Genomic DNA, 11630 nt, shown 5'->3' on the forward strand with positions numbered 1-11630 from the left:
GCGACTGGGGTCTGAGTAGCCACAGTGCCACGCGACTGGGGTCTGAGTAGCCACAGTGCCTGCCGCCAGGGTTGATCTCTGGACAGTATTCCTAAATAGTTGTTTAACCCTAAGCAAGACCTGAACCACATTCAGGAGACATAGCAATAGGAACATGCTTGTTTGAACATCCCAAGAATATTCAAAATTCTCAAGAACTGTTGTGAAGGGCTTCATGAAGAGGATAGAAGAAAAAGGAGTTTCTGAAGATATGAAAGGGAAGGTATAGGAAGGTGTCTCTCCCATAAATTGGCTCTCTGAAGAGAAGAGGTAAAAAGTGTAATTACTAATAGTTTCTGAGAGATAGCTCCTGAAGCACAGGGATGACGGCAGTGCTGAGTACAATCTCATGACTAGTAAGTTTATCATACCGTAAGACAGTGTTACATAATATAGCAAAGCGATAACCTTAATCCATCTCTCAGAGGTTATAAACAACACATAAATACTGATAAACAGTATGTACAGCAAGTAAGGTGTTACATCACACAACTCCAAGAACAAATCCAACAACTCTGAGAGCAAATAAACCAACATTGTGACCAGCAACATAATGAATGCTTATAACAAATTTGCCGTAACACACTTTGGTCAGATCTGTCATTATCTCAACCCTTCGAGCCTCATATTGGGTGCCAAAAAGGACTGTTGTGGTTGAACCGCAGCTGGCAACTAAGCACCACACAACCACTCGCTCACTCCCCCCCGGTGCGATGGGGGAGAGAATCGAAAGGGTAAAAGTGAGAAAACTCATGGGTTGAGATAAAGACAGTTTAATAGGGAAAGCAAAAGCAGCGCACGACAGCAAAGCAAAACAAGGAATTCATTCACTACTTCCCACCAGCAGGCAGGTGTTCAGCCATCTCCAGGAAAGCAGAGCTCCATCATGCGTAACCGTTACTTGGGAAGACAAACGCCATCACTCCAAATGTCCCCCCTTCCTTCTTCTTCCCTCAGCTTTATACACTGAGCATGACATCTTATGGTTGGTCAGTTAGGTTAGCTGTCCTGGCTATGCTCCCTCCCAGCTTCTTGTGCACCTGGCAGAGCACGAGAAGCTGAAAAGTCCTTGACGACTGTAAACACTACTTAGGAACAACTAAAACATTAGTGTGTTATCAACATTATTCTCATACGAAATCCCAAACGCAGCACTATACCAACTACTAGGAAGAAAATTAACTCTATCCCAGCTGAAACCAGGACAGCTCTCAAGCACAAGTCTAAGTACTATTCCCTAGAGCGTAAGAAACTGAAAATCTCTTTATGAACACATAAGGCCAGAGCGCAAACTGCAGGACAGTCATCTCCAGGCAATACTATCAAGAAGAAATAAGCAGCAGTGAGTGCTTTTTATTGCCCTAATGGTACAATATGGTATGAGGTATGGTGCATCTCACCAGGGATCACGCTTATCTTAGTGAAAGTGTATCCAACAGGATTTACATGTGGGCAAGTGCTAAGAAAAAAGAGCAAGTGCCACAGTAGAGAGGAGACACAGCTCCTCTCTAGTGTGGAAGAAACAAGCGTGCAAGCGGTACCCAGCTCCCACCCCCAAATCCTCAATAAGGATCAGCAACAAAGACCCCAGTAATGTCCTCTCATCTGCCACATATACAGATTTGTTACAAAAAGATTTAAGATCGGTCTGAATGAAATGCAAATAGAAATGTGTGTGAAAGCACCCAAACGATAATAATAGTAACTAACCTTTCTAGTGTGAGGGATAAAGAAACGGTGTATATTGAAAAATCAAGGATACAGCTGACGTAAGAAAACCAATAAACACTGAGGAATGTGTTGTTCACATCAGAAACAGAATTCCTACACTCAGATAAGGCCACAGCATGCATGACTTATCAGCAAAAACACTGAGCTCTGGTAACAGAAAGATACCTCTAATTGTGGACCACACTGCTTACTATTCCTCTTATTATCCCAACAGGATGAGCGACTACAGCCATAAGAAACCTAAAATGAGGGAACAGACATTGGGCAACAACTTTGCCCACAGAGGGTGAAGTATGCAAGACACTTAGACACAGGATGACTCCATAACAACAGTCAACTCCCAAAGGGGTTGAAATAGTCCAAAAAAATCAGTTCATTGTTGCCAATCAAGAACCCAGCTGACATGATAAACATTCATAACTGACACCCCTTGTTCCCTATCACATAGGGTCCTTACCCAGATCATTTGGGTACATGTTATCTTGGTGCAGTGCTTTGTATGAGAGTGAAATTTATGAGAACGTTAAGTGTGAGTGCCTGATAACAGTTTCATTTAAAATAATTCTCAGTTTCTCCTTCCATAAGGTCTCATATGGAGTTTTGCTGCATGAATTTCCTACACCTGAACACTATGACAAACCAAAAGCAGAAGCTCAGCAGTAGGTCCCACAGGAAGATTGGGATACTCAGATTTAGAAAAACATCTTGGAACTGCACAAATGTTGGTAAAAGCTCAAAGAGGAAGCATCTTTACTAGTGGATACAAACCTTACGTTTCAGCTCAGCATGAAGCGTGGCAACTTTGATTTCTCTTCCTGTCCATACACCATTCCCAACAGCTCCCCAAAAGAAGAAACAGGGGAGGGGAAAAAAAAAGGAAAAAACCAAAACCTCCAAACAAAAAACCCAAAAAACCACCTTCTGATTAGGAAGAGCCATACCTCTCCGATTCCCCGCTGGGGCTCAGATAGAGCCGCCTGTAGGCGTTCAGTACAGCCTCCTTAATACCAGGCTCTTTTGACCATATGAGGGGGAGCATCCTGCGGACTCCAAGCACTGCCTGGGGCACACCAAACTGCGAGACTGTCACAAAGAACTCAATGGCTTCCTGCACCACTGCAGAGAGAAGAACAGTTGTGTTAGTGCACTTCTTTCCTAATTAAAACAAATTCATAAGTGTACTGCTCTCACAGCAAGCCCTACAAGCATCTAAGATCACTGTTACAGACTGCAGAGGGCTCAAGTCAGAATGGGGTCACTAGTACAAAGATGTAGATGTCCTGGAGGAAACGGGCACAGGTTAACAATATTACAGCTAAATGTAATGTGATACATTTAGGAGAAGAACACAGAGACCGTGTCTGAGAAAGAACAAAAATCTCTTCTGTGAAACAGTAGCTTTGGAAAAAAAAGATCTCATGGTCACAGCAGATAAAAGCAGCTGAATGTAAGTACCAGTGCAATGCTGTAACCAGAAGAACTAAGCTATTTGATGTATAAATGGGGTAAGGAATAACGTATTTGAGTCCAGCTTGACTACTCCTGAAATATACTGCCAAGCCTTCTGCTCATAAGACAAGAAAAAAACAGTAAGTTGGAGAGCATTCACAAAAGAGCCACAGTAGTGATTAGAGGGACTGTACAATGTTCATAGAGTCTGACCTCTGGTTTAGTGGGAGCTTACACCAATATAAGCCTCAACTTATAAATCTGAATAAAGATCCTCTATCAGACATGTTTGTACCTAGACAAGCTGGTATGCTTCCTCTGCCCCCACTCACGCCAGAAGATACATACTCGCAACAGAAAAAATAAAGTAAAATCTTTAAATCTTAAATCTTTAATTAAAAAACATAAATCTGAGCACAGACATCCCTTACCACTACCCCCTCACCCAACAGCATACTGTCTCCAAATGGAGACAATGTCTCAAAACGTCTCGGCTGTCCAGACACCCAACTGGCCTTTCTTACACTACAGCATAGGACAACAGGGAGGTGGAAAGGTAGTAAAAATCCGCACAACCATAAAAAAACCCAAAACAAACCAAAACCCAGGTGCTTAAGTATCAGGTGATGGGCACCCTTCTCAGCCTTTAATGTCAAATGACCTGAAAAGACAGTGAATTCAGGAGTTCATTTTTGTGTGAGCAAACAGCTAACGACATCCAAACCTTGCTGGGGAACCCATGTGCTTATTATGGGTAACGTACGAGTTCTCAATACAGATGAAGCCTCAGAAGTGTTTGCATGAAGCTAGGGCGTTCTAGTGCCCAGACTCATCTGTACGCCAGAACTATGTGAGTGGTTGGCAAGTGGATATGCCAAGGAGGATGGGAGAGGAGGGAGCTGTGCCCCTCCATGCCCCAGCCCTCTCGGGGATGCTGATTCATGATAAGCACTTAAAAAAAAGTCTAACTGGTTACAGTATTTCTAATATTAAATATGAATAGCTCATAAGGCCTACTCATCACCACCTTTCACTACAGCACTGAACAGGACCAGGCCATAGAACCTGCTGATCAGGATCACTTCTAGCTACAGGATAAAGTTTAAGGAAAGGCAAGGTGGATGAGACAAGCTGCTCAGTTCCCCTCTTGTGGCCAGCATAACACCTGAAGCTGCATCCAGGGCTCTGAGCAGGTAACAGAACCCAGCTTCACTAGCCATGCTTACTTTGGGAGAACCTCGGCTGAGACGATCAACATACATCCCCTCCCACAGGAGGGGGGGAGCCTCCATAAATTAAGTCATTTTGGTCACCTGGCTTTTAAAAACATTTTCAACCTTGATATTTAAAAAATGGATTCCTAAAAAGCCCATTCATGCCCTAACGCAACCTCTTCATGACACCCATTTAGATGGTGCTTGCTTTTCCGATATCCTGGAAGTGCCAGTGAAGAGCAGCTCCTCCAACCTCTTCCCCTTCCCCTGGGGCTCCACCACTCCCACGTTTCCTCTTCAGCAAGGGGAAAGATCTGGAAACTCTGAACAGGGGAGAAAGGGCCCCATGGCTATTTCACACACCTGAGACACAGTTTTCATACATCATCTTGCTGATCAAGCTCAAGGCTTCTGTGATTTTCACTGAGAAGTTGTAAGCATCTTGCAGGTATTGCACCAACATCTCCTGTTTGACCAGCTCTGTTTGAGGCTGCTCTTCTGGTACAACTTCTTCAGTCTCAGGACGACTGTTGCCACGTGGAGGATCCTCACTGTTCTCACCTGGGCATGAACCTGCACAGCATGAACACTTGTTTGTGAGCGATATTGAAAGTACAAGAGAAACAGGCACAGTTCAGGGCATTTTAAACTCTTCTTTCTCCGCCCCATAGTGACACCTTCCAAGAGCCAAGAGCCAAAAATCCAAATTCTGCCACCAGATTTAGCTACAAAGACAAAATCTGAGCATGCTGTAGAGCAAGTTCCAGTACTACAATGCAATGCACGAGAGAAATGCCAACTTAAAACAGGGGTGGAGAAAGGCATGGTCCAGTTGGGGTAAACTCCATTAAAATACTGAAGGGGTTAATCTGAACTTGACAGCTCCCTGAAGATGGATGAGGCCCAAAAAGGGAATCAGGGCAGAGTAGGGAGAAGGCAAATACTATTACTCGCCAGCAAAGTTTGTGCAAGTGTGGAGAGTTGACAAAGTTAAGAAGATTAAATTATTTAGATGGTAGCCTTTTGATAGAAATGAGCTCAAGGGGATTGGCTGGGAAACCTTATTCTGAAACAAAAACACCAAAGATAAAGCATGTGAAGTCTTAAAAAGGCTTGAGCCCCAGATAAGCAAGACTTTGCTTGAATCAGATACTTGGTCAAGGCCGCTAAGTGTAAGCATTATGTGCCACCACCTGTTCAGGAAGCAGAACTCCTGACAAATTCAGACAGGACAGAAGAGTGTGAGTGGATAACATTGTCTTCACTCCACTCAGCAGATATTATGTGAGTTAAAGCATCAGAAATGCACTTCTGGTGGGAACATTGAACTACTCCAACCAGAAATGAAATGACAGGACTAATGTCATGCCGCGAAAATGCCAGGCCACTAGATCAGCAAATGATCCAGAGATGGTGCAGCTCTATGAGCTGTCAACTACACACAGACTGAGCCCCGCGGGTCAGAAGGAGGGACAGGGCATTCCAGAGGGTTTTGGTCTAGCTCTGGCATCAGCTTGGACTTAAAGAAGAGATAGAGTGATCTGAAGTAGTTACCTGTGTAAAGTCTCTTCAGAATGCCCAGGATTGTTGCCTCCTCGTTTTCCTCTGTGGGGCCACTGAAGGGCTCCTTCCCCTGGAAGCGACACAGGGCCTTCTGCGTAAGGCGGGCTGCACTCCTGACAATGACATTGCCCAAGAGAAGAACATCAGCAACCCGTTAGGGCAGGATACAAGGGAAACCACCAACCCTTTGCCCTGAACACCTGGGAAAGCAGCTCCTGCCAGCATCTTGTGCTGGGAGCCCATGTCAATCTCTTCTACAGAGTAACATTACTGGAAATCATCCCTCTACCCTGGAGCTCAAACCTTTCTTGAACAGAGAATGAGACACCAACATATCCCTTGGGATAAATACTTTCTCAAACTACAGAGCTTTCTTACTTGTAATTCAGCTTCCTCAGCAGCCCAGTGATTTGCTCCGATGTACTCTCCACTGTTTCCTCAACTTCCAGCACCTCCTCTTCCCCTTCCTGCAGTGATTGAAAGAGCTGCTGTGTGGCAGCCCGAACTTCTGGCAGCATCGCTTCCCACTCTTCCTCTGGGGTGATCTCTGGAGCTATTAAAAAAAACAACAGAGGGAATGAAGAATACAGAGACTCAAATGAGACCGTAAATGGGGAGAGAAACTCATCAGGAACTTAGGAATTCTACTTTTTTTTTTTTTCCACAGGCAGGCACTATTCCCATTGCTGATCCCACCCAGACTGCAGTAAGAATAGACAAGAATGCTTTGGCATAAAAAAGAAACCACTGAGAGTAAAAAAATGACAGGTAAGAGAGAATCATCATTTGCTATTTATTGTTTTGCAGGCAGGAGGGTCCAAAGGTAATCAAGTTTAAATTAGTATCTGACTAAAATTATGGCTCAAGCAGTCCTTGAATGGTTGAAAATGGAAACCTAGGAGGGTGTTCATAAGTATTTTCAGTTCTTACCCTGAAAATAGGATATTTAGCTAAATCGACTGTTTATCTAGATATGGACATTCATATGGTCCTTTTATAACACCACTGTAGGAAAAACTGTTGCAAGTTTAATCCCAGTTGTCTGGCCTCACTGTCTCACACGAGTAAGATCTGAGACAAAAGCCACGACAATCTGGGAGCAAATTTAAGATGAGGAAAAATAAGCCCTGGTACGCCCTGGGAAGGGGAAAGAGAAAAAACAGAAATTACCTGCTGTAGATCTGCCATGGTCCCTCATTTCTTGTAGCTTCTGCACCTCTTTCTTCAGCGGCTCGGCCAAGTCAGTACAGCTTAACTGAAGATGCCAGGAAGAGAAGAAATATGTTACTTATCCTCCTTTTTCTGAAATGCTAGAATTCTCCTTTCTCTTCCACTCCCTGCTTTAAGTTGTCAATCCCCTCAGATAACCCTGGTTTTGGAAATTGGAATAGTAGACTCTGGCCATCATCCTAGAACGGAAACTGCTGTAAATTGCCAGTTTGAGGCTCAGAAGCTCAGGAGAAGCTGCAGCTAAACACAAAGAGCTGCAGCTCTGTGCAGAATGTTCTAAAAGACTAATTCTGATCCTAAGGAAAGAAACCCCACAGCAGATTCAAATCAAACTGCTGCAGGTTTTTCCACAGCCAAACACATCCCTCCTGGCCTTCAGCATACCTACCAATTACACTAAGCAAGGGAAGAGCCAGAGAAAGCAAGATCTGAACCTGGAAAAACCAGAAAGCTCCCACCTGCAGACTGAAAGGCTACGTTGTCCCTCCCATAAGACACAGAAAGGCTGCTGCCCTGGCTATAGCACACTGCAGATATTCAGCCTGCAAACAGACCTCTAGCATATCCATCATACTAGTCAGAATTACCTTGCAGGAGAAGGGATTGTTGGACAAAAATGCAGCCAGGAGCTGGATTGCATTTTTAACTACTACCACAGATTTGTCTTTGAGACGCCCAACAGCCAGCGATACCACAGACTGGAACTGAGTCAAAGGCAGGGCCTAGCACACAATGAGAGCATAGACAAAGTTATCAAGAAGGCCAAGAGACTCATAAGAAGTTATTTTACTGCAGACATATTAATGTACTAAAAGGCACAGATTATAGATTTATAGAAAAGTCTAGGTCTGAAGGGACCTCTGGACATCATCTGGTCCAACCTCTGTTGAAAGCAAGGACTTAGATTAGGTGTTATCCAGGGTCCTGTTGAGTCGAGTCTTAGCATACCTAGTGAGGGTGATGTTTTCCCATACCAATGTCCAAAAAGAGCTTGTGTACTGTGCTCTTCCTTCTAGTCTGTCCCAGTAACAAAGAGCAGCATTTAATTTCTGCTCCCCAGTTCCTTCACCCCTCGGATCTTTGGTCTCTTGGGAAGAAGGAATTGCAGACACCACAGTACACAGGGACAATACCTTTCTCTGTTAAACTTCAGTCTCTGCAAAGAGCAGGGTGACAGAAAATCCCTTAGAAAACACAACAAGGGAAGGGGTGACTGAGGCAACGCCATCTCCCCAGCACAGACTTACCTTGCACTGAACGATTCGAGTGAAAAGCTGCAGCACACGGCTGCGCACAAAGCCATTGATGTCACAGATGTGGGCCTGCAGCATATTCAGGAACTGGTCCCGAGTACCACGGGCAGCTTCCTCCAGCTGGTCACCATTCAGCACCTGCACTAGCACTTCTGCCATAGCTGCCAGAATGGCATTTCGCATCATATAACTCTGCAAAAAGAGGAGTTGTTGAACCAGGAACAGACAAAAAGACATGACATGATATGCCAAGGGGAAGGATGGCCCAGAGTTTGGGCCATCCAAGTCCCAGGCTCTAGCAATTTCTCCATTATGGACTTCGTATTAACCTTGAGTGAACATGGCTGTGCCTGTAAGAGAGAGTAATCCAACCCTGCTATCCAGCTAGGTCCACAGAAGCCAAGAACTGATATGAGAAACACTTATGGCTTTTAAGGGCAGTTTAAGAAAAGGTAACACAATGACAAACTCATTAAGTACCGAAGAACAAGGGACAACAGCTGGGACCTCAAACCAGTAAGCAGTCTCCCATTCTCTGGGAGTCACAACCAGACAGTAGACGTCATGGTTTCTGTTTCCTTGCATCTTTTAGGTAAGGGCAGAACCTATTCCAAAGGGCAGGTTTTGGCTACTTGATCTCTATGAAAGAGGTTCTGTTTTCAGACAGAAAAACTGGATAGCAGCACCTCCACCATTTGACTTCTCCAGACAGGTAATATTGTGGAAATGTACCTCCCCATCCAAGTGACGCAGGAGAACGCTCATGTTGGATAGCACCAGAGCTGGAATCTGTTCAGCCAGTTCAGTTATAAAGGTAGCATAACCCTTGATTCCAGAAGCATCGCGAGCCAGATCCTGCAGACATTTCTGTCCGATTTCCCTGCACAGAAAGATGAAACAAGGAATAGGGTGCCTCAAGTTGCTTGGAATAGAAGGACAAGCCTTCGGGTATTTTTCTCACCTTAGCAATTCACCCACCAGGCTTTTCAGACCGTACTCTGTAGCCCAGAGGCTCACAGCCTGTGCAAACACTGGGGCTACATGTTCAAAGTGCTGCAGCATCTGCGTGATCTTCAGAGTGGCACCTTTCGCACGTGAGGAGGAAGAAAGAGGTCAGGGAAAGTAACTGGGAATGGCTTCAGGAAGAAAGCAGAAGAGCAGGAACTCACTGAACATATGATCATAGTGATTCAGAGCTGCAGCAAGCAGATGCATCACAGCCTCCCGTGTGGCGCGGTACTTCTGAAGACAGATGCTTGAATTCTCCAGGATACGGTAGCAGCTTCCTGTCATTAAGCTAAAGCCACAGAAGAGAGACAGGAAACCACACTATCACAACTTGCACCAACATCATTCTAGCACACTGCGCTAGGCAAACATTTCTCTCAAACCAGAGAGATTCTCCAGTATCCTTAAAAAACTGAACAAACAACATCTGAAGTTTAGAGGCCTACATGAGGAAAGGAAGAGGTTCCTAAACACACTGCTTTTGCCTCAAGACGGTTTCCTCAGTTTCCCAGCGATCTGCACCCCACCAAGGGCAGTAATACCACCTCACTGGCAGATTTAACATTTAACCCTCCTCCCAGAAAACCACTGTCACCCATCCCACCTCTACATCCACTCCGTCCCATACCTGACAAACTCTTCTTCCACCACCAAACCACCCCAAAGCTGACGGAGATCCAGCTGCAGCAGCTGCGTGAGCAGCTGTAAGAGCGGCTCCCTCTCCTCTTCCCAAAAGGATCCAGAGATCTTGGTACGGTTCTTCTTGTTCTAGAAAGGAGATTACGCGATGCGATACATCAGCAGCTGGACAACAGAAAAAACCCCATCGCCACCCTGCTTCCCTCCAAAAAGAAAAAGACTGTTAAATTCTACAGCATTAAGAGACATACAGTGAGATGTACGAGAAGGTTATATGCCCACATCAAATGACCGTTGCTGTCATTTTTGACCACAGAAGGGAAGTCGAGAAATTACTGGCATGCTAAGTACCAGCCAGACACTGAAGAAAGAAACAGAGGGGCCTGGGTATCTGAGTCCCTGCTGATGTTTAGACACATATTGTCCCTTTGGCTGTTTTCCACGTACAGTTTCACAGAAATCCCAGTACTCCACATTATGCACTGCTCTTGCCGGCATCATGTTTAAATAAATCCAGCTATAACATCTGATAGATACTACAGAGTTCAGCAAGCTTACACGTTTTCTACTCTTATCATCTTGTTTTCCTCCCAATCCCCTCACCTACCTTCCCACCAGGATCCACCTCCAACAAGCGACTCTTGCAGGTTTCCATTTCAAAGGCGTCCACCAGTCCAGTCAGCAAATAGCAGTTCATCTTGAGAGCGTTGAGGTGAGCAGCGCGGTCTGCATGGCTCAGCCCAGAATCACCCAAGATGGCAGGAAGTTCATTAGAATGATGGGACACCACTGAAGAGAGGCAGAAAGTTGTGAGCTCTCCTTGCCAGGCCCCTCAGCCATCCTCTCTTTTGGAGACTTGGAGCAGTCATCAGATTACCAAAGACGTGTGCTCACATCTTACCAGCTGTAACATGGGCTACCCCCTGCAACCCAAACCTTGGATGTGCTATCCTGTCCTATCCCCACAGCCCCCCGTCAGCTCATAGAAACACTCACTCAGAGCTGATGCATCCCAAAGATGTATTTTCCAAGGATGTGGGGAAGGGGATTTTCTGTCGGCCTGCCCTTACAGCGAACACGCACAGCTCTGCATTGTCCACCAAGATTACAGACCCCTATTACTGGAATGGGCTGAGGGTGCAACCCAGCTGGTCAAGTCACATTAGCCTTTATATCATCATTGAGCTGCCGAAGAAGAGCAACCTCTCTATTATTCCTGCTTCAGCTGGAAACAGCTGATACCCACCATGCATCATCAGCTCCAGGGCATCCTCCTTGACAGCAGTCTCCACAGCTCGGAAGTGGCTGCAGGGCAAGCACAGTGCATGAGAGCAGCGAGTAAACACCACCAATGAGAGGCGTGAGTGTCCGAGTGCATCAGCCTCTCCGCGGCCCTCCTCCACCCGCTCCGCTCCCGCTGTCCCCGGGAGCCCCGGCCCCGCGCTCGTCGCTCTGTACTCACTGGAGCAAGCTGTAGAGGGGGTCGAAGTGCTGCAGCACTGCC

At 45.6% G+C, this 11630-nt stretch overlaps 1 protein-coding gene across 1 annotated transcript in view; it reads right to left on the reverse strand.

Moving 5' to 3' along the window:
* LOC104084129 (condensin complex subunit 1-like) overlaps window positions 1-11624 on the reverse strand; it is a 13969-nt gene extending 2345 nt beyond the window's left edge. Inside the window, exons 1-14 of the mRNA XM_009587858.1 lie at window positions 11589-11624; window positions 11373-11431; window positions 10734-10915; window positions 10116-10255; window positions 9649-9776; window positions 9441-9564; window positions 9212-9359; window positions 8474-8671; window positions 7814-7948; window positions 7167-7251; window positions 6375-6549; window positions 5988-6109; window positions 4797-5006; window positions 2712-2886 (exon numbers count right to left, since the gene is read on the reverse strand). Of these exons, the coding sequence (XP_009586153.1) occupies window positions 2712-2886; window positions 4797-5006; window positions 5988-6109; window positions 6375-6549; window positions 7167-7251; window positions 7814-7948; window positions 8474-8671; window positions 9212-9359; window positions 9441-9564; window positions 9649-9776; window positions 10116-10255; window positions 10734-10915; window positions 11373-11382 (1832 nt within the window). The 5' untranslated portion in view covers window positions 11383-11431; window positions 11589-11624. The remainder of the gene's footprint in view (window positions 1-2711; window positions 2887-4796; window positions 5007-5987; window positions 6110-6374; window positions 6550-7166; window positions 7252-7813; window positions 7949-8473; window positions 8672-9211; window positions 9360-9440; window positions 9565-9648; window positions 9777-10115; window positions 10256-10733; window positions 10916-11372; window positions 11432-11588) is intronic.
* Window positions 11625-11630: the final 6 nt, after the last annotated feature.

Source organism: Fulmarus glacialis, unplaced genomic scaffold, assembly GCF_000690835.1.
Source record: "Fulmarus glacialis isolate BGI_N327 unplaced genomic scaffold, ASM69083v1 scaffold10601, whole genome shotgun sequence".
Classification (NCBI taxonomy): Eukaryota; Metazoa; Chordata; class Aves; order Procellariiformes; family Procellariidae; genus Fulmarus; species Fulmarus glacialis.